General features: G+C 34.4%; 2 protein-coding genes across 7 annotated transcripts in view; one reads left to right on the top strand and one right to left on the bottom strand.

Moving 5' to 3' along the window:
• LOC140443464 (calpain-A-like) overlaps positions 1 to 24012 on the top strand; it is a 343829-nt gene that overhangs the window by 266317 nt on the left and 53500 nt on the right. The window lies entirely within an intron of this gene.
• Positions 1 to 24012, bottom strand: part of Oseg1 (intraflagellar transport protein Oseg1) — a 61803-nt gene that overhangs the window by 30481 nt on the left and 7310 nt on the right. For both annotated transcript variants that reach the window (XM_072534744.1, XM_072534743.1), the window contains exons 4-9: positions 16594 to 16948; positions 14532 to 14757; positions 8200 to 8405; positions 6744 to 6941; positions 3644 to 3967; positions 1327 to 1533 (exon numbers count right to left, since the gene is read on the bottom strand). In XM_072534744.1, coding sequence (XP_072390845.1) covers positions 1327 to 1533; positions 3644 to 3967; positions 6744 to 6941; positions 8200 to 8405; positions 14532 to 14757; positions 16594 to 16948 — 1516 coding nt within the window. The remainder of the gene's footprint in view (positions 1 to 1326; positions 1534 to 3643; positions 3968 to 6743; positions 6942 to 8199; positions 8406 to 14531; positions 14758 to 16593; positions 16949 to 24012) is intronic.

Genomic DNA, 24012 nt, shown 5'->3' on the forward strand with positions numbered 1-24012 from the left:
CAAATAGCTGCCACCAAAGTTAGCATAGCCAAAGTTTGTGGCCAACATCCGGAACGGATAGGCATCGTAAGAAGATAATACGAGACATTTCGCAATGATAATGATAGTTAGCAAAACAATGACGAACTTTTGATATGCCACGATACCCTAATGTTGTCCTGCTCAGAAGAGGAATTGCTCCAAATAATCAATAAGCTGGAAACGATGAGCAAGGAATATGGTCGCATGCTAAATAAAAAAAGTCCACAAGGAATCAAAGGTATATACTTTAAAATACCCAATCGGGCTATATCACAAAACGTTTTCGGAATGATTTTTAATAAAAATTTTTGAATAAAAAAAGGTCCCAAATCATGATCCGTTCAATATCAGAAATATTGCTGATTTCGAAGTGGTCTATACGTTTAACTACCTCGAATTCATCATTCCAAACAAAGGAGACTGTTAGTAAGACATTAAACACATTGGCAGTAACATGAAACGCAACCATAAAACTAACTCGTATATGATAATACTCAGCATTATGTCCAGATACTAAACTAAAACTATTACACATATTAATATTTCCTATTGCCACGTGCATCCGAGACAAAATTTCAATTATAAAGCAACTAAAGGTCAACACAAGACTTCCAATAAAAATAAATCAGACATCTTACCTCATATACTTCGCACAAATATCGAGAAGAATAAAAGGTATAGAAAAATTGATCGAATTTAAAATTAATGACAAATGACCTCGAGAAAGGGGTCCGAAACACCGAGTGGATCAAGTCAACGGAAATATTGTATTTTACAACGGTATTTTACTATTTAATTTGAGTATCATTTAATTTAAAACGAAATTACACCTCTTCTTTACCCAGTTATAAAGATATTTAATAAGTTTTAAAAAGGAACTTTGTTATTATTGCGATTTATAGACCCTGTTCTTCGGTGTTTAAGGGGGACCATGCGGAATCAGATCTACGTCCACTAACAGATTGCCTTTGAAACAAGCCGCAGTTGCAGACAGAACAAATAATTTCTGGACACATCTTATAAACGGCTATAATAACAGTGTACCTTTACAGTTAATATAGTTCTCAAACTGTTATTGGGTCACAACATATTTTTTTAAAATAACTTATTGGGAGTAAACCGAAAATTGTAAAATGAAATATTTATTTGGCATTTTCACTTCCAGACCTGAACCATATTTGAAAAAACCATTTTGATTTCTTCTCAAAAATTTATTAAAAAACAAAAAAAGCAAAAATAAACAAAAACAGTCAACGTACTCGACACATCCTTATAATCATTCTAAATTTGCTTAGATAATTTTACCTTAATAGACAAAGTGTTGTCTCCACTGTACGCCAACATGTCTTCATACAAGTTGTTAAAAGAGACACTGTTCGCATTGGCTTCTTGAAAAAGAAGTTCACCTGTTTCGAAGTTAAATATTTGGCACAACCCTGAATCATCTACCACCGCAAGTTTCTCGCTAAGTTGACTTAGGTCTAGACATCTAATGCCTTCATTCACTGTAACCTTAGAAAAAATATTATTTGTAAAAGTAAATTATTATGGGGTTTTAAAACTAAAGTTGGGAAAATAAATAATTATAATAAAAGCCACTATAACTTAAAAAACTAATACCACGTTACTTAAATTTTTCTCCGATTGTAACAGTACATAACAGCGATATACTTATTTTTATTTTGAGATATCAGTTAACGATACTGATGTCAAGCCTTCATATTACCTCTTGGATGGTCTCCCTGGTTGTTTTTTTTTTCAGATTTACGCGATGTACCAATTTCGCTATTTTTTATGAGCCATTATGCTTTCCTCCAGCTTTCTTCTCTCAAATCACATATTAAATTCTAGTTTCTCTCAATCATTTATTGGGTCTTTTTTGAGAAGCCGTTTATTGTTATAACGGCTCGTACTGCAAACAATTGGCTTAGTGTACATCTTTCATTCATGTAACCTTCCGGCTCAAGTTTTAGTGTTAACGACTACTTACGTAGCCAAGCCTGGTGGCTTTACATGCCCTCCGAAGAACGGTGGCAGCTCAGTTAAATTGGAAATTAAAAATTTCTGGTGTCTGTGCCGGGATCGAACCCGGACCGTCTTGCTTGGCAAGACAGTACGTAGCAACTGATCTATAACTGCCAATTATTGTGTCTTAATGACATTCCTTTTTAATTTTTTGCAACTTTATTCTTATAAACCTCTATGATATTTCAGTTCAGTTTTAGGTTGCGTAGGTCAGTAGTGGGTTAGAGTATTCGTATCCTTCAGATTATAATCTGTATAAATTATGTTACACGTTCTACTTATACATTTGTTCCTCAATATTTTTTAAATATATAAATTGTGGGGCCTTATTAACTCTTGACCTAATTTAATTTGTGACTATCACTTAATATTTTTATGCCGAGATACACAAGGTTCTAGCCTAGCTTATTATGTTCTCGATTCATTCATTTTACATCTGATGGTACGCCAAATATTAGCGTATTTAACTTGTGTTGCATCTATAAAGTAGACGTTCCAAGCTGAGATCTTTTTCGATCATAATAATCACATTGTTCACATATACCATATCAAATAAGCAATTTCCCATTTTCTAGCCAAAGCTAATGTTTTGTATGTTTTTCTTATTTTGTCCATGACCACGGGGAAAATTTCAGAGCTTCGGATTCTATTAAATTATTATTAAATCTATATACGAATTTATTCAGTGTTTCGTTTTTAAATTTACATGTCGCGCTGTTGGCTCTTTTATTTTATCATCTTGTCTGTTGTAATTGGTGTAAGCCTTTCCATTAGTGAGAATATAATTTGTATGAATATGTTTGTGTGCTTTTCTAAACAAAAGAATTGTCAATTAGCCACATTAACTATAAAATTATTAGCGGGATAATCATTTTTAAGTAATATGCTTGTTGAATAAATGCATTTTGGCTTCATTGTCTTTATATAGATTGGCTTATCAATTAATTATTTTTTTTTTAAATTCAACTTTTTAAAACTCAGACCCCTGAATTTTTTTCGATCGTCTCCCATTCTGGTGTTATATCTCCTGCTTCATATTTCTTTTATTTGCACTGTTATTTTCTCTCCATATTTCTTTATATTATCTACATTGTGCAATTTATTGACATTAGTTTTTATGTTTTCTTTCTATTTAAACTTTTTGTCTTATAGTGGCGGTGACCATATAGTAATCTGAGTCTGCCACACACCTATAGTTCTCACATCCTTCATTGATATTTATTTTATCTTGTGAATCAGTATTTTATCAATTTGACTGTACGTTTTCTGATTGAGTGACCACGTTACTTTATGTATTTTATGGTATTCAAATTTTATTGAGATTATTATGTTGGTTCTTGTTGCTAAGTTACATAGTCTAAGGCCATTTTCATTTTTGTTTTTGTGTTCTGCATGCTTTCCTGCAATTTGTTGTAAATCTGGGATGGGTTGTATCTTCTTTGGATATTTTTTTCCATCTCTTTTTCTATTTTAACATAAAAATTTAGCACTGATTCAGCAAGTTATAGTATAATAAAAGTTAATATAACTCAATATAAATATATAAATAATCCAATTATTACTGCCTGAAAGAGGTAGTATATAACGTTAAACTTACCTTCAACGCTGCATGTATATTATCCAAATGGACTTCCCACACTTGACCATTTTTTAATCCCAACAGTAAACCTTCCATTCCAGGTGGGCCACCGATGTTTTTAATGTAACGAATAGGACTCTCAAAGTTCCAAACCTTTTCTTTTTCTCCAGAGAAGAACATACTCTGAAGAGTCTTTTCTTGACATATTACCAGGTGTTCTGAACATACTACCAACAAGCTACATTCCAGTCTTTGCGTTATTTTCTCTTTGGCTCTATAGTGCATGTCGTTGGAGTCCTTTGAATACAGTTCATAAATTACTACTCTTTCGGGTAATTGCACCTAAAAAAAATATATAAAAACTTCAAATAGGTTTCTAATTGGTAGAGCGCCAATAAAGTGAAAGTATCTGACTTTCTTGACAACCTTGAAAGAATACGAGTGTAATAAGCAAACACGTGTTTTAATTTCCCGTACAGAACATATTGTATGAAAACAAAATGAATGTTATAGATGAGGACTAAACTGATAAATGCTACTTCACGGGAATACGATCCACACGAAGGTTATTTATTAGAATAATTTTAGAAACAAACAAACAATATCAAAATGTTGCTATTATGTATATTAATATGTGATTAAAATATCTAATCACTAATGAAAAAGTTTAAAAAAAGTCAAAACATGAAAAATATGTCATGTAAAAATCAACATACACCTTTGATATTGCGTCTAAAGTTGGGTCGTTTGTTGGTTAACAAGCCCTAAAAATTTCACATCGACGTATCAATTACAGTCAAAATTATTAAATTTGTTTTTCTTTTTTTTGTAATGACATTAGTCAGAAAATAATCAAGATGATAATTATCGAAGAATAAAATCTGTACCATCAATGGGCACATAATTTTTTAATCATTATTTTAATGCAAAATCATTTCTCATATCATATAAAATAATATACATTTAGTTTAATTTTTTAACTCTTTCTCGTAGATGAAATCATTTTTGTGATATTAGAAAAGTTTACATTTTTACACAACTTAAAAAGAAGTTTGGAGCAAAGTTAGTTTTTTTAATTTACACTTAATTTGTTTATAGCAATTAAGAAAGTAGCGTCATTCTAAATATGAAAAAATTGCACCAATTATATTTTTGTAATGTACGCAAAAAGTGCATACAAATTAAAAAAAAGATCAAAATCCATGAACAAGATCCAGGGATACAAAATTGTAGCAGTTTAGAGTTCTTTTATTTTTTGAACTAGTATAGATTTCCCCTCCACTCATTCCGACTAGTCTTCATTTTAGCATCAGTTTTAAAATTCACAGTGCACTGTTAAAGTACTATATTTTTCACAATTTGTGAACGAAAATTTAAATCTTTGTATTTAATATTGCGATAATTACGTTTCTTAATTGAAATAAACAAAGTGGCAGTGATTTAAAAAAAATAACTGCTCCAAATTGTCATAGAAAAACTTTTTTTTTAAATCGTGGAAAAATGTCGTCATTTCGAATATTAAAAAACCTTTTATCTACAAGCAAGAGAGCAATTGAATGCTAAAAGCTATTCTAAATCGTTATATGTTAAAAATGACAGTTATTTTACAAAAAGACGACTTTAAACACTGCTCCAGTTTCAAAACTTGTCTACCCAGATACGCAACAGTAATTCAATCGAAGAAGAAATAAAACCGGGGGGGAGGGGGAGGATAGCAATTGGTGCACTAAATAAAATATTGAAAAGTTGACTGTTGGTAGAATATAAAAATGAAAGTTTAAAAAGTAGAAGTAAGACATGTCGTACTATATGGGGCAGAAACTGAGACTATTACAAGGAAACAGAGATATTGTAAGTAAGGTCTACTGAGCTGTTAAGTGGTGAGGCTTATAAGAAGCAACAACGAAGTAAGCTTTATGAAAATTGAAGCAGCCAAGCTAACAAGGAAACAATTCCACAAGTAAGATCAGAACCGGGTCTAATATAGGCTGTAGCATTAAGTAATATAATGTGTCTATAATAATTAATAAAACATAATCCATTGCCTCTACAGGTATTTTTACATCTAAACAGATTTTAATACTACTGACACCTTATTCGATGTGTACAGTGTAGGATATGACCTATCATTCGATGTGTAGGATTTTGTTTTTGTTTGTTTTCAAAAATGGTAAATTGCGTTGACCAAAATTAACAAACTTTGTGACAATAGCCTAGTCGCAGGGTTAAATGAAAAGGACTTGACATGAGATTGTAATTTAAAAAGGACCGTTGATAAATGTTTAGTCAAAATTTGTGTTGTGTCAATCGCGATTGATTCGTTCGTTTTGATTCAATCACTTCCAAGTATTGGCGAACTAACGACCGAATCACCTAGTTCATAACGATCGAATCGTATGGTGACAAAAATCTATTGATCGACCGCCAACGACGCCGATCGACATTGAATTAAAACAAAATCGCAGAGCCAATACTCTTATTACTTTCGGTCCTCAGTCGTTCCTCACTTACGACGAGTATCGATATATGCTATGCGGCTCAATGATTGCGTTCGTTTGAATGATTGAAAACTTAAAATACTACATATTGAATTAAGAATTGCGTGCAAGGCAGCGACTTAGCTACAAACTGGGAGTATTGGAGTTGGAAAATATTCTATCGCGCCCAAGCGATTGCTTTTGCTTGTGTTGTTAATAGTTATTAGGTAGTTAAAATTTGCACAATGACATTAAATATTTATATTTGAATGCAGTACATATTTCCATATAAATTTATAATTGTTTCTAAGTTACACTAAGAACCTAAAAACAAAGACAGCTTCTGGAATATTTCTTCTAGAATCTAAGCTAAGTCCTATTTGCACGAACATAAACGTATGAAGGACAATGAAGTGAACACACATATATGAAATACGGTAAGCAATACTACCGGATTTCAGTCGATTTTTAAACGGCAACGAAAAGTATTGAAACGAACGAACGATTGAAATGATTCGATCGTTTTCAGAGTCAGTCACTGATTGATTCAATCCTTCTAAAATGAACGATTGACACAACACTAGAAATAACAAAAAAAAAAAAAAATAGAATAAAACAAAAATAAACACTGAATATCTTACCGCTAAACGATCTGTGTATATTGCTATCTTCTTAATGAGATCTCGACATTTAATCCTAACTTTTTGTTCAGTAATGAGATGTTGAATTATGATATCAGTCATATTTTCTCTAAACGCATATCTTTCTCTAAACAATCCATGTACCATATTAAAAACTAATTGGTAATATGCAACAGTTCCATCTTCACAACCTATAGCCTAAAACAAAATTTCATTTTAATATACTGGATTATGGACTCACACACCAAATGGATGCTATCAATATAGTGTAGTGTGATACGTGTGACTATTTAGATCTTTATACATATAATAGAGTTCAATAAAAATATATTGGTATTAAAGAATGTGCGATATTGCCCGATATTTACTTATTTGGGCCAATGCAAATATTGTATAATTACTTATCCGTTTTGTAACTAAATGTAAAGCGTTCTTCTTAAAGTGCCCTCTCCTCAATGGAGGTTGGCTACTACAATTGCAAACTTTTTTCTATCAGTCTCTCAGTCAGTCTTTCCTTTTACTAGTTAAAATGTTATTACTTATTCTTAAAGACAAGCTTACGCTGTATAAGCATTGTTATAAATGCAAGAATCCACTTTTATGTTCAATTGAGGAATTAGACCAAATGTAGATGTCATTGAGCGATGATGTGCATTACTTCTTTCCTCCTAACTATTTAACCTTCAAAAGCACCTGTCGCTTATCTCAAACTACAATAATGCATTTAGTTTCCAGCCTTATTACCCCTAGCAAATCACCCATTATTTATTTATTATTAATCTTCTACCGCACCATGTGCCATAAATGGCACAAATTAAATTAATTTTTGTCGTAATTGTATAGCAGCCTAACCACGTGAAAAATTATTCGAAGTCTAAGGTAATTTTTGTGCTAAAAAGGTTTTTTACGATGATAAAAAATTGAAATTCATTGTGTTGTGTCTCTTGAAAACACCAAAAACGGTTTCCGCTATTATGGTACACTAGGTTATGGACTCTAATGTAGATATGGATCCGAAACTATGTATAATAATGTTGCCTTTGATTAGGTATCAGTTTTATAATATTTTTAAAATATTTGAACCTATGAAGATTCATAAGTACAAGAGTCAATGACTGATACAACATTTGCATTGATTTATTAGAAATGTCAAGCGAAAGAATGGTATCCCATTTTAAAATTCTTTTTTATACAACTGTTTACGTAAAAAATAGATTACTTTATTACTTTTTTTATTACTTTTGGCTACTTTTCTAATATATATTAATAATGAATACGGCCAATATCGAAATATACGGTCATTACAGTATTGCCCGTTTTACATTAATATATAACAATTTTCCATCCCAACTGCCTTTTTATTTATTGTGCTGGAAAATTTCCTTCTCCCTTTTACATAATTTTCAGCAATTCATTTAAACAATTTTAATATCTATAGAGAATACTATGTACTTACTACAAAATTTCCACTAGGGTGAGCTTCACAACACCATACCCAGGAATTCTGCATTTCCCCAATGCATCCTAGTTTAATTCCTTCTTTAGTATACATTGTACACGCCATATTTAAACCTCCAATTAAAATGAATTCTCCTTGAGCAAAATATCTGACTCGCAAAGCTTCATATCCAATATGTCTCTCCTTTCCAACAAGTTTACCACCTAATCAATCAGAAAACTTTATATTACCTTTAAAACATATTTGTAGCTTGTATTTAGTCTACATATAAAATATAGTTATACATATTGTATATATAACGAAAATAAAGTAAAATTTTTTTCATGTTTCTAGTCTGAGAACGTACGGCTTATTTTAAGTGTACACTTCAATTTGGTTCTGTAATAATATTGGAACAAGCGAGGCACTATTCAGCTTGCATGTGCTGGTACAGAGGTGTAGAGATGTCAATCATACTGTGCACATGTGTTTATAGAGTTTGAAAAAGCATTCGATAAAGTTATACATGGAAAACTGATAAAAATTCGTAGACGAGTAGGGAATAGTTTATTCGTCTTCCGGTTTTGGACCGTGTCATTTGTGAGTGACCCAAAAGTGGGTTCATCTCGACGTTTCGCTACAATTGTATGTAGCTTCTTCAGGAGAACAAAAAGAAAAAGAAAACAAAAGACAGGAAGATGGGTAGTTAGCAACGGTAACTCAGTTACTCAACGCAACCAGAGGCGAATACTAACTACCAAGATGGGCATATGGTCACAGTAACTCAACTACTTAACGCAGCCAGAGGTGAAAACCAAATGCCAGGACAGGGATTCACGACCAACAGCTCAGAACACTAACGCGTCGAGAGGCGGGGAGTGAATCCGACGATTACTCCGCTGCCGCTCTATTTATAGTCGGTGACCTGTCGTGTCGGGACGTATCGGCACACTCCGTGGCGCGAACGTCAAGAAGCGCGCGCTGGCCAATCATGTGGCTGCATCGTGGTAGCGGGACCGGACGGCGGCTCTAGACTGAGATTCCAGATGGGAGACAAGTAGTATCCTTCCTCTCGATCGATATTATGTGGATTTTTTCGGATCTCTAGAGATTCGCGGATTTTCCTGGAATAAAAGAAGGGGCTCTTAGAAATAATATGGGTTTTTTCTAACAATATGGAATGACCGGTTTCTTGGCAGTGTTCTGCAACTGTAGAATGGGAGAAAAGACCTGATCGAATGCATCTTTGATGCTCTTGAATCCGAGTTTTGACGGAACGACCAGTTTCGCCAATATACACTTGTCCACATGAACAAGGAATAGAATAGACACCACAGGAAGATAGGGGCGGTAATGGGTCCTTAGGAGAGAGTAGATATTGTGAGATTTTCTTGGGTGGTCGAAAAGTAGTCCTGATACCTTCTTTGCGAAGAATTTTGCCAATCCTATCAGTGACACTTCGAATATACGGAAGAAAAGCCACAGGAGTATTACCCGAAGATTCTGAATTTGTCGTCCTAGGGTGTAAAGGGGGATGTAGATGTCGGTGTGTAATATTTTGAATTGTGGACTTGGAGTAACCGGTGGCGACAAGGTTTTTTTGCAGATGGCCAAGTTCTTCTCTAAGGTTGTCAGGTTCAGAAATCGAAATGGCCCGATGGATGAGAGAGTTGATCACAGAATTCTTTTGGGCAGGATGGTGGTGTGATGAAGCATGTAAGCTGTTGGACGTGAATCCCTGTCCTGGCATTTGGTTTTCACCTCTGGCTGCGTTAAGTAGTTGAGTTACTGTGACCATATGCCCATCTTGGTAGTTAGTATTCGCCTCTGATTGCGTTGAGTAACTGAGTTACCGTTGCTAACTACCCATCTTCCTGTCTTTTGTTTTCTTTTTCTTTTTGTTCTCCTGAAGAAGCTACATACAATTGTAGCAAAACGTCGAGATGAACCCACTTTTGGGTCACTGGCAAATGACACGGTCCAAACCCGGAAGACGAATAAACTATAATTCTGACTCTGGCCGTGGAAGCCTACGATCTCATTTGAGTAGGGAATAGATGACAAAGAATTAGACAAAATTTCTACTATCACCAGCAAGCAAATTCTGGCTTACATATTTCTGAATTAACTGAAATTCTCCGTACAGTTAGACAGGGGTGCATCTTGTCACCACTGCTTATTAATCTGTACTCCAAGCATGTTCTCAAATAGGTACTTGCCAAGTTTAATGTCAGTATCGCAGTTAACAGAATTAAAATCAGTGATCTGAGATATGCGGATGATGCTGTGTTGTTTCAGAAGTACAAGTTATTGATTGACAATGTTAATATATTATGGTAGTTGATGACTACATAATCACAGCATACGGTAATGAAATAAAAAACCTGAGATCAGAACTTATCTCAGTTCATATATAAATGACAATTGAGATATGAAGGGTAAGGGGAAAAAACAAACGATGTCACAAAAGTAACTTACAGAGAAAAGTTAATCAACGTGACTAATCTGCTGGTTATGATCTTAGAAATAAATAAAACTGCAAACAAATATTTTTAAGTAGTTTATTACTATATTATTAATATCTAAACAAAAGAATACGAACTTAACATTATTAGATTTTGTTGAAAAAATAAAAAAGCACGGTAACGTCACAAATAACTTGTTAAAAACCAACGTTGTCCACTTTCTACATAAGCCTACACAGAGATTTTTCATTTGTATAGCAATGTTTCGTAAAATTCTTGAGCATTTTGAAGACAAAATCGTTTTAAAACTTGTAAATCGTTGTACTTAGCCTGGGAAATCGGTAATGGTCTATGGTATGCTTGACTTGGTAGCTCAAATTCGCCATCTTTCATTTTTCTTGGAACAACAGATTTTATTGATCTACCTGTTATTTGCTTGCTTTCCCAAATGCCATTATAAGTGGTTCGGTAAAAAACCAATCCGCGTTTGTCTTTCACCAATCGAAGTTCTCTTACTTGTTGCAGAGCCATTGGACACTTACGAATAAATTTTTCTTGGAGAAATGTAGTCCACTGTTTCGTTAATGTCTGGTCCACGTCTATAACTTTGAACGGTTCCGGCTTTTTTCTTGCATCTTTTAACACATTTATCCAATCTACGGGTAGTTCCATCTTAGTCTTCAAATTTATCAAGCCCATGTTTTTATCACATTCTAGATACGAATGTCCTCTAATGGGGAATGTAACTTGAATAGTATCTAGACGCTTTATGTAATGGACAATGTAATGAAGTAGCCGAACAACTGTGAAATTTTTATTTTATCCACCAGCTGAGTCGCAGAAAATGTGAAGATGACGGACTTCTGTTGGTAGTTCATTAAAAATGAAATAGAAGAGAAACGATGATACCTCGTCGGATCCTTTCCTTGACACATATTCAGGATATGTAAAAAAACAGGATTTTCCTGAAGACGGCACATGAATGTTGAATGAAAACATAGAAAGTTGTCTCCTATAATAAACATCGTTAGTGCTGATGTTGGGTAGCGAAATGTTTTTCTGGTAGTCCATGACGATTGATTCATATTCAAAAGTTCTCCTAGCTTTTATTCGGGCAGCTCGTTTTCTATCATAGAAAACTTGGGCACGACTTTTGTGCAAGTTATTTTCAGTAGATAGAGCTTTTATCTGTGCTGCATCGTCAACAGAATGAAAAGTCTTGATTTTTGCATTAAACTCATCACACTTGCTACAGGTATCTGCCCTTGGGTATCCAAATGAAATGTTGAATTTGTTATTAAAGATATTTCGGTACGTGTCATATGAAACAGATGCAATAGGATACTTTTCTTTAAACATTTGGAACATTTTCATAATATTTAACTCTTCACTTAAATACACTTTTTTCGAGTCCTGAATGCTATAATGACTTAACCTGCCCCGAAATGAAGCAATATGTTGCTGAATTTGGTTACTCAAATCAGAAGTTAACTGACGATGTTTCGAAGAATGCTTTCCTCTTTTGTCGACAGGAGCAAGTCCGGATGTTTTCAGAGATGCTTGAATATGAACCAACTTAGATCTAGTAATACCATGCATTGCAGTAAAAGCACTACTGCAGACAGATATTTCTTCTATGTTTTCTCTCTTCACTCGTACTCTGTAGCGGTAGGTAGCATCATGGTGTTGTTCTCCATCGACTTGTCGTGACCTTCTTCTTACAACTGGCAATACAGCAATCAATCCAGCTAAATAACAGTTTTGAGCATCAATTGATCCTAGTTGATTGAATCCGTTAAATATGTTTTGCCTCTCTTGAGCAGTAGTGTTTTCAAAACACTTCAGTCTTTTACACTTACAATCATCTCCTAACTCGTGAGCCTGCAATCTTAACTTTTTCATTACATCTGCAGTTCGACCAATTATCTGTCGTTTCTTGGTTTTTTTTAACAGATCATCACACAAATCTTCTTCACTCGAACTCATCTTGACATAAACTGCCGCGAAAGACGAAAAGAACAAAACATGACGTAAAATTGTCACGCCCTGTTAACTGTCGTTGCTATGCAACTAGTTGGACTACGTCGGTTGTTTACCAGTACCGCGCGGACAACGTTTGTTTTAAACCAGTATGGGTATTTTCTAATGCTTTCTTATTTGGACACCGTTGGTATTATTCCCATACAATTTAGCACGTGTTTGGGACCGGATATTGTCAACACAATGAGTTGATTACCTGAAATTCTTATAAAATGGACATCGTTTGTTTTTTCCCCTTACCCTTCATATGAGCAAAGGAATCAAATCCTCATTGAAAAGGCCAGAGCAGTGTTTTTCCGAATGAAAGAAGTGTTATGTGAGGAATATTAACAATAACGTGAAAATAAGACTCGTCAAATATTACATCTTTTCGACATTATTGTATCGAATTAAAAGCTGGACACTCATTAAGTCGCTATTAAGTAAACTTAAAGGTTTCGAAATGTGGATGTATCGAAGGCTGCTATGCATAAGCTGGGTTAACACAGTGAGTTAACAGAGTGACAAATGAAGAGGTATTACAACGTTTAAAAAACAACCCGAAGTAGTGAAAACCAAAAAAATACGAAAATTGGAGTATTTTGCCTATGTAATGCGACACCCAGAACGTTATGGAGTCCTCCATCTTATTATTCAGGTCAAAATATGTGGAAAGAGGGGCCCCAGTAGAAACAGAACATCATGTCTTCGTAACCGACGTAAGTGTTTTAATCAATAGTCGTCGTCCAGAGCTGCGGTGAATAACATTGTGATAGCCAACATGATATCCAACGTTCAGTAATAGACATGGTACGGAAAGAAGTACACTTCAAATATATACAAGCATATTGTCAAATTGCTTATAGAAAGGACAGAAATTTGGTAAAACATGCCAAAATTTTATATTTAAAATCATAAGAATTAGTAATGTTTACTGCATACCAGTATATTTGCGCAGGGACTAGGGGTTATAATAATTCCCGGTGAATTGTATAGTATCCCATCTCTAGTCTTTACTGGCTATCGAATTCTAGTTCGCAGTTGATTTTAAGTCTAGTTCGCACTGTGCTAGTATTTTAGTTGAGTAGCGAGTAATTTAGTAACTAAAATACACACTACTGCCCAAAAATCATTCGCACTTGTTCGAGTACAGTTCACAAGTGAGTTGTGTTTTGCAAGGTGAACAGCCTAAAACGCAATAAACTATTTAAGCTAATCGTAATGGCTATTTTAGAAGAGGTAAACAAGAAAATTTGTTTGATTAATAAAATGAAACTATGGATACGAAAATGGATCGATATAGGAGATTAAACTAGTAGCTGCCAAAGATCCCAAAGAATTCTTCGATAGTTGTGTAAATTTTCTGTTTTTTATACGAATTTTAAAGTTGTTTCTTCGCACCAGCGAAACGGAATTTTTGCGTCAACTAATGAACTCGACTGGTTCGGACTTATTTAGCCGGTGAACTAATAAGCAATGGGGAGTGGTGGGAGGTGCTACTGGCCCGAAAAATATAGAATAAAATGAATCGACTCGACTAAATTACTTACTAATCTACTTGACTAAATCTGTGTTGTTCACAGACACGTTTAGTTACTAAAGTACTTGCTACTCGACTAAAATAGTAGCATGATGCGAGACATTAGCTGAAAGTAGATTCATACCCATCAGTGTTGCCACATTTAGCACTTATCTATAAAGCCTTTGGCTAATCAAAAAACTGACGCCCTATATTTCAATTAAAAGTAAAGTTGCGCAATGTTATATGGACCTGACAAACTCGTCTCACAGACCGAATATTCACATAAGACTAACATGAGAAATTCAAACACTCACTACGACACTACGATAAGGGTAACAATGTACCTAATGTGTAAAACGATAAATTCTTGTTCCAATCAGTTACACATAAGGTATCAGTGGGATCATCTTTGTTGGGACACCAGCTTAATGCCCAAATGGCAGGATTGTTTGGTCTCTCAATTTTATGTTTTTCTTCGCCCTGCTTGTTTCTGATTGATATCATTCCGTTACTACATCCCAGAGCTAGATATTGACCATCGTTTGTCCAGGAACATGAATTTATTCGAACCTAAAATATTAAAGTTATAGGTTTAGTGAGAATTCTCTTATCTATTGACATCTATTGACTGTTTAGTACTGTGCACACACATATTGTGTTACCACGTAAAAGATTTTTAACGTAAGCTTTTTTAAAAAATTTCCATTTTGAGACATGGCGGTATTTTTCAAAGTTAAGGAATCCTTTTGTGGAGTTAATGTTAAAAACTCTGCACTCTAGAGCAACAGCTAATATTAACCAAGGAATTGGTTACAGGTGCCTGAGGAAAAAGGCGTCCAATAACATCGAAAACAAGATATGTTAATGCAAGTAAGTAGTATTAACTAAAGTAAAAGGATATCGGTATTAATCGCACATAAAAATGATGAAAAATTAAAGCCAATGAAAGCAGTGAGATTTATCGGTCTTTGTCAGTGCGACATGGTCAAGTTAGAAAACGTAAAATAAACTTGGGAAAGGTTCGCTATAAGAGCAACTAAACCATTTTGTGGCATTGATGCTTGGAGACCCGACATCAAGAGCAACAACTCATATTAACCACACAGGAAGCTAATACAATTTAATCGCGTTAATATCTCCCATTGTTTTAAACGTTATTGGCCGTTAGATTTTCCTCAGGTTTTGAAATTTGAAAAAGAAAAGTTAATGCACAAAATAAAGATTCATTAGATGTATCAAGATGTATTACCTACACTATTAAGTTGATGTCCTTAAACAATACCTAAATAATTGAAAATTCCAAAAAAGTCAAAATAATAGTAGTAATCAGTAAACTTGGCAAATATGCAAAAAAGTAAAGACTATGCGCATAAATATGCAATAACTAACCCGAAAATATGCATTTCTTTTAGAAAATATGCATTAAATATTAATTTTTTTAGAAAATATGCATACTGTCAAGGGAAACATATATTTTTAATAATGGTATATTAATTAATATTTATTTTAATAATTAGAAAATAAAACAAACTTAAAAACTAAGTAGGTAATTGTAATGTACTAATTAATTGTAATGAAAGTAGTAAAAAAGTAAAATATTATTCCTTAGAATTATGGAAACAATAAATGACCAAATGATTTTCAAAATTTTCCAATAAAAACTTATGGCTTCTATCTGTGTACATGTATATTTGTAAATTGAGAAACTTCTTTCCACATCAACGGATGTAATGGGAGCATATTTTAAATTCACAAAAATATTTGGTTCTAAATCTATTTCTTCGTAAAAATTACCAACAAGAACGTCAGCTACCTCAGTAAGTTTCTGAAAACCATTGTTTTTTTTGAGTTATTGTTTCAAATTTTTGAAAAATATCTTTTCCAGTGTCACCTTTAACATTTTGACAAGCTGATCTAATTTCTTTTATTAAAGCTATGCTTTCTACCAAGAACAACTTTGATGATTCTAATTAAGAAAAACACTGAATAGAAAAAAGCGGCTTCCAACCATATTCCCCATCGTCTTAGAATGGGTTCTGGTGGAAGTGGAATATTTGGAAGCATTTCTTTATAAAGTTGAATTCTTAGTTGAGATTTTAGGAATACTTTTTTTTAAGCTTGATATCAGGAAGTTAACAAAAGGAAACTTTTTCTAATTTCTTTCGCAACTCTGTTTATTCCTTGTGCTAAACAAGTAACGTGTATTAAGTTGGTATAAAATATTATTAAATTTTATCCTGCCTTGACTATATATGTTGCAGCATCGGATAAAAAAGCAGCTACAATAAGAAAAAAAATTGATATTTCTTATTACAAATTACAAATATGCAAATTTGCATATTTGTTTAAGTCTAGTAATCAGTTTCAATAATATAGTTAGTTTCTAAACAAAAAATAGTTACTTACATTAACTTTGTGTTTCTGCACAGATTTTTGTTCGGTGCTCCAAAATGCAAAATCTGATAAGGCACAGGACGCCAATGTATGTGACAAAGGATTAAATGCCAAACATTGCACCGAATCGCCATGACTGTACTTAAGTAGTCCTTCCAGTTTGTTTGACCAAATGATAACCGTCTTGTCTGCGCTACCACTTGCGAACTTTTCGCCATTCCTTGCGTAACATACAGCGTGTACTTTATCTTTGTGACCCTTCAATAGTTGCACCAAAGTACCATCATTGGTGTCATATACCAAAACGTGATTTCCACCTGCAACAATCAGTTGGGTGCCATCGGGTTTAAAGCAGAGGTCATATATACTAAAAAACAAGAAAATAGACATATAAAAGAGAATAAAAAAGAACATCGGTATGTGATTATTACATTAAATATTAACATCGAGTTTATTAACATAAACAAATACGTTTATTAAATAGACAACGTCGGCAATTTTAAATACAAATGTTTCAATTTTTTTTATGAAAGGTAAACTCGTATAATACGTCGTCTATTTTCTACCTCGAAAATAACTCGTCTGTACTGTACAGCCATGTACAGTATTCGCCAAAATAAACAGTACCGAATACCGAAAATTGACAAATTGGCTACAATCTGTGACTTTTTTAATGCATTTGTGACCAATATTCAAACATCCTTCAAACTTGGTGCATACGTTACATTGACGAAATGCTTCACCGTTTTCGAGGTCGTTGCATTTGGTTGCAATAGATACCAAGCACACCAGCAAAATACGACATCAAAATGTATGCTTTATGTGATGAAAAGACATTTTATACTTCAAATTTAGAAATATATGGCGGCAAGCAGTCTGATGGTCCGTACGTTACATCCAACTCAGCAGCTAACGTTGTACAGAGACTTGTTTCTTTGATAGAAAATAGCAATCGAAATCTTACCACCAATAACTACTATAGGTACTAGCGTTCTACTTGCTAATTATTTAATTACTATTTAAATGGGAATAAGCCACAATTAAAGGTTAAAATACGTTTATTGGCGTTTCAATTTCCACTTCGGAAATCGTTCTCAAAATACAAACATTAGTATGTTAATAAAAGCGCAAATAGTTAAAAAGATTGAAGCCTTTGAACTTTGGATATACCGGAGAATGTTGAGAATTCCATGGACTGCCAGGGTCACCAATGAGGAAGTGCTGAGAAGGATGGGTCGAGACAAAAAATTGTTGAGAACGATAAAAGTACGCAAGACTGCATACCTTGGACACATACTAAAAAATAATAAATATAGTCTTCTGCAGGTCGTCATGCAGGGTAGAGTCGATGGCAAAAAGGGAATAGGTAGAAAGAGGAAGTCATGGCTGCGAAATATTCGAGACTGGACAAACATGACTGTAGACGAATTATTCCACGTTGCAAAAGACAGAGAAGCTTTTAAAAATGTGGTCGCCAACCTCCGTTAATGGGGACGGCATAGGAAGAAGAAGATTTCCATTTAAATAGTAATTAATTTAAAATGCCACAAGACAATAGCTTCAGAACAATGCTATATTTTATATTATAATTTTTACATAAAAAGGAAAACGTTACTAGTCTGTTGTCAAACTAGTCTGTTAAAAGTTGTCTTTTTAGATTCCAAAAAGACATGATGCTCGTGTCTTTTGTCTCTCGCAAAAACAAAGCTATAATCCTGTAATTGGTGCAAAGTAATTATGGATTATAATGCAGTTAACGGGGATGTTGATACAGTGGACAAAATGTGTGCAACGTATTCAACTTCTCGCATCTCCAGGAGATGACCTTGTATGATATTTTACAGTTTATTGAACTTGAGTGGAATAAATACCCAAGTTTTATATAGATTTTCGTGTCCTGATAATTATTTTGAAAAATTTTTCGCCGAGTCTAATGAAACAGCACTTTGTTTCAAGGGCTCAGCCAACCAATTTACCCTCGGATGTGAGCGCATTTTAAAAAATCAAATATGAACAAACTTTAAATGAACACGAGAAAACAGTTCGTCTTCCAAAACTTGGAGTTTGTCGTTCTTGTAACGCGGAAAGAAAAAGGGGAACGGCATCCATGAAATGCGTTAAGTGCAATTCTTTCACTTGCAAAAAACATTCACTTACTTAAAATTATGTGTAACTCCTGTAATACAGTCAGGATGATAGTGTTTAACTGTACATTTATTTATTTATTTACATAGACTAAAAAGTAAAAAGTGTAATTTCTGTTTTATTTTGTAAAATTTGGAAATAAATATGTTTATTCATTATTATTTGTAATATATTTATATGTTTTATAATTAACATTCAAGAAATATGAGATAACTCAAATTTATCCAAAATACATAAAAAATGTCACGCTTGCTTTGATATAAAAAATATGCGCGCTGAAATGTGTCGATATTTTTCAGACACTTGTTTCAAACCGTCAATTTCCGTATGAGCTGAAATAATGCTCTACTATAAACACTTTCTCCTTACTTGAGAAAACCATTTTCACGACGATAAGAGCATATGACAGTTATCGACAAATAAGACCAATCAAATAAATACGCATTGCGTGTGCAATTTCACAGCCGTCTAAATTTCGGTACTATTTATTTTGGCGAATACCGTGTATCTGGCTATTATTGTCTGTCCATTTTAAGCAAATTGTTTAATGTCAAAGTCAATGTTTAATAAACCCACCGGAAGCCCACCGGGCATCTCAAATTAGTTGGCAAACTTCAGTTCGGATGTATAATTTTTTTCGAGTAGGGGTTTATGGTTCCCGGTTAGTAATTCAATTACATCGTTATTTTGGCGTACTTTCAAGTAGTATGTTTTCTGCAATGTAAACCCAACCACTGTTTGGTTTTGCGGTTCGTTATACAAGTACATACTACAAAAGTAAGTAATATAAACCACATTTTTGCATTTAAGTCAAAATTTTACCTTACGTTCTTCTAAACTGAGTGGGATTACTTGCTTTCAGGTTCACTGAAGATGGACTGACTAGTTCAAAAACGTTCTGAACTTTATTATAATCCATTTAAGTTTTTTAATTTAATTTTTAATTAAACATACCACTTACAACAAAAGTTTTTACTTCGATGTTCGAATTTTTTAACTAATATGGTATACAGCCAACTCCTGGAAGTTATCCCATTTTAAGATTATTTTCTTCTTAAATATGTAAATACTGAAATTTGGTTTATTTTTGATAATATTATCATCTTGACCTAAACGCAATCCATGATATCGCGAAGATTGCAGCGCCGTAATTCTGGCAGTGATATTGAGGTGGTTGATGAATCCAAATAGATGATCCATTTCAATTGCCGTTACACTTGGGAGAACAATTAGAGAAGATTGTGAGGTCTAGACAAAAATAACTTAACCATTACCGCTGACAATCGATCTACTAAGAATCGCATATGCGTCTATATTCTTTGCAGATACATTAAAAAAATGATAGCAATGTAATAAAAGACGGTGATTAATATTGGGAATTTCGAGTTGAAACAATGTCAAAATGATACGTTTGTGTTGTCCTTTTAATTCATCATCAGTGGCATTACAGCACGTTATGAGCCAAAGCCTTCTTCAGAACAATCTTCCTTCGCCCCTATCTCTGGCAACTCTTCTCCATGCTTTAACTCCGATGGATTTTAGATCATTCTCTATGTTATCTTGATACCTAAGTATTGGTCTTCCTCTGGCCCGTCTTCTCATTGGTCTTCTTCGGTCGAAAATTTTTCTGATCGTTGCATCTTCATCTCGCCTAATTACATGTCCTATCCATCGAAGGCGTGCTAATTTAATACATTTTACAACGTCAGGTTCCCCAAAACTTATATAAAAGTTATAGCGCCTATGCCACAAACCCTGTTCTTGGATTCCTCCATTTATTTTCCTTAGAATTTTTCTCTCGAAACGTTTAAGCAATTCTTTGTCGTTCTGTGTAAGTGACCACGTTTCTGACCCGTATGTTAACACTGGCCTTATTAGTGTTTTACATATGGTAACTTTAATTTTTCTGGGTAGCTTTGGGGCCATCTGTTTCCTCAAGCCATAACAGCACTTATTGCCAAGCAATATTCTTCTTTTAATTTCTCCGCTGACATTGTTGTCTTTAGTCAGCAGCGAGCCCAGGTAGGCGAAGGTGTCCACACCTTCCAGTTCCAGATCATCAATTAATAGTCTAGGTATCTGGTTGTCTGATCTAGTACAAAACATATACTTGGTTTTCTGTGCGTTTATTTTTAATCCCATTCTCAGTGCAGACGCCCTTAGTGATCGAAATGCTTCGATCAGAGATTCTGTGAACCTAGCAATAATGTCTATGTCATCTGCATATCCGACCACTTGTACAGATTTATTAAAAATGGTGCCATTCGTATTAATATGGCACGCTCGAATTACTTTTTCTAGCGCAAGGTTAAATAAGAGACACGACAGTCCATCTCCCTGTCTCAGTCCATTTTTACAATGGAAGGGTCTTGAAAAGTCGTTTTGGATTCTGACTACACCTTCTACGCCTGTGAGTGTAAGTTCCGTTAGTTGAACAAGATGAAGCGGCATTTGAAATTCCACCATAGCCTGTAGAAGTTTTTGTCTGTTGACTAAGTCGTATGCGGCTTTGAAATCCACGAATATGTGGTGCTTGTCGACTCCGAACTCAAGCGTTTTCTCAAGGATCTGCTGACTGTGAAGATTTGACCCGTTGTTGATTTATTGCCTCGGAAACCGCACTGGTAGTTCCTAACTATTTGTTCAGCATAGGGGATCAATCTTATATACAATATGTTGGACAATACTTTATATGCCACGTTAAGTAGGATGATGCCCCTATAATTATCACAAACCATCATATCTCCCTTTTTGTGAAGAGGGTGCATTACACCTAATTTCCAGTCCGCGGGCGTTTCCTTCCGTTACTAATTTATGCATGTGTTTAAAAAGAGTGTCACCACCATTTTTAAAGAGTTCGGCAGGAAGATTGTCCAAACCGGGAGCTTTGTTATTTTTCAGTTTTGCAATAACTTCTCTAATTTCTTCTTCGGTTAGGGGCGGCTCTTGAGCATTTTCATCCATTTCAGGCAAAGTAATTTCTATTTGGTCTTCTTCACGACTATCGCTAAGCAGTTCTTCAAAATGATTCGCCCACCTGTTTAGTATCTGTTCTTTGTCACTAATTATGGAACCATCTCTGTCTTTACATGCTGTTATTCTGGGTCGGAATTCTTTTCTGCGGCTGTTTATCTTCTGGTAGAATTTTCGCGAGTCTTTTCTATTGTGGTGGCTAACAATCTCGTTTAGAGCGTTTTCGTATGGCTCTTTCTTTTTCCTTCTAAACGTCCTTTTTTCTTCTCGTCTAAGATTTTCATAGTCTTCCAGGTTTGATCTCGTTCTGCGCTGCTCAAGTCTCTTATATGCTTCATTTTTTTGCTGGTTAATGGATCTACATTCTTCGTCAAACCAATCCCCAGTTATTTTAGCCTGGTTCGGTTTTAAAAAGCCTTTAGCCGCTGTATGGATAGCTTCCTTGCATTTGGTCCAGTGTTCTTCTAGACTTATATTTTCGACAATTCTTGTCAGCTCTTCATTTAAAATTTTCCTGTAGTTATCCCTAGCATCTTCAGATTTTAGCACATCAGTATTATATTTAGTATATTTTGTGCTCTGGCCCTTCTTACCGTTTGATATACGAGCCCTGAGTTTTGTTCTTACAAGGGAGTGGTCGGAGTCTATATTAGCACCTCTAACTGCTCTTACATTTAGTACGTCCGAGAAATGTCGACTATCAATGAGTACATGGTCAATTTGGTTTTTGTTTGACCGTCTGGTGATTGCCATGTGGCTTTGTGGATATTTTTTTGAGGAAAACATTTACTTACTACCACCAATGATGCTGCGAGTTCAATCAGGCTTAAACCATTTTGGTTGCTGACAGCATGAAGACTATGCTCGCCGATCGTGGGTCGGTAAATAGTCTCTTGGTCGACTTTAGCGTTTAAATCACCAATAATAATGTTTATGTCGTTGTTCTGACATTGTCTGTAAGTGCTTTCCAGTTTCTCGTAAAATATGTCGTTCTCCTCGTCTTCTTTATCTTCAGTGGGAGCATGAATATTGATAATGCTGTAATTAAAGAACCTGCCTTTAATTCGGATTCTACATATCCTTGGACTTATTGGATCGAAAGCTACGACTTCTGATTTCAATCGTTTATTCAGTATGAATCCCACGCCAAAAATATGATTATTTTTATCTCCGCTGTAGTAGAGTATAGTCTTTTTTTTCTAGGCTAGCACTACCTGTCCACCTGATTTCTTGAAATGCTATAATGTCTGCTGAATATTCATTAAGTATATTGGACAGACTTCTTAGTTTATCTGCACTATACAGCGTACGGACATTCCAAGTAAATAAACCAATATCATTAACCTTATTTCGTTTGCCAAGTCGTCGACAAAAAATCCGTCCGGCTGATTCTTTTGAAGTTTCCGTAACAGAAGAATTTTTACAGGAGGGGAGTGTTAACCCACTGCCCAATCCCCAACCTGGAGGACCAGTTCACCCGCTTTTGTCAGTTGCCGACCCAACCTTCCACCCGGGTTGGATACCGGATCTCCAGTTGGGTTGCTCGGTTTAACAGGGGACACCAACGTGAAGGTGAGAGTCGGATTTGAGTAGAAAAGGCTAAGTGGAGTAAACTGGAATCAACTCTATATTTTCGCATCCTACTCCTTTGTCCCCCGTTGTCCTTTTAATTAATGTTATGTAATTCATGTTGGTGCCTTTATTAATACTTTTTTCAAAAGAAAATTAAAAATTATATCGGCTAACCATTACCATATTGTTCGACTTCATAGGCTAAATACATCTTGTTAAGCTAATAGAAAGAATAATAGCGTAAACTTTAATTAAAATTCTAATCTCTAATTACTTTGACACATCCTCATTCTCACATCGATGACATAATATGTACAGGGTGTCCCTAATTGGTATGTTTTGTAGGGTATACCGAGAATTAAAGGAGATAGAAAAAAAGTAGTTATGATGTCATGACTTCTTTTTTCGTTAAAGTAACGATTACCTAATCAAATCATCAATCGCTTTCCTCATTAGCGATATACAGGGCGATTATTGAAAAATGTCGGAAACGACAGGGTTAAATATCTTCTTTATTAAGAAAAATTTTTAAAAAGGTTATTAGAACTTTTAATAGAAATATTATGGAAGCGCTCAGTGGCGTACGAAAATTTTCTTTAAGGGTTCTCACTAAAGAAATATAATACCAACTTGTTTTTTTTTTTATATGGGACACCCTATATATTTTGAAATTTTTCGTTTAAATTTCTCTTTCACCTGATATGACATATTACATATCTATTTTCAGTTTTTGAAGCTACT

The sequence above is a fragment of the Diabrotica undecimpunctata genome, chromosome 6 (assembly GCF_040954645.1).
Source record: "Diabrotica undecimpunctata isolate CICGRU chromosome 6, icDiaUnde3, whole genome shotgun sequence".
Lineage (NCBI taxonomy): Eukaryota > Metazoa > Arthropoda > Insecta > Coleoptera > Chrysomelidae > Diabrotica > Diabrotica undecimpunctata.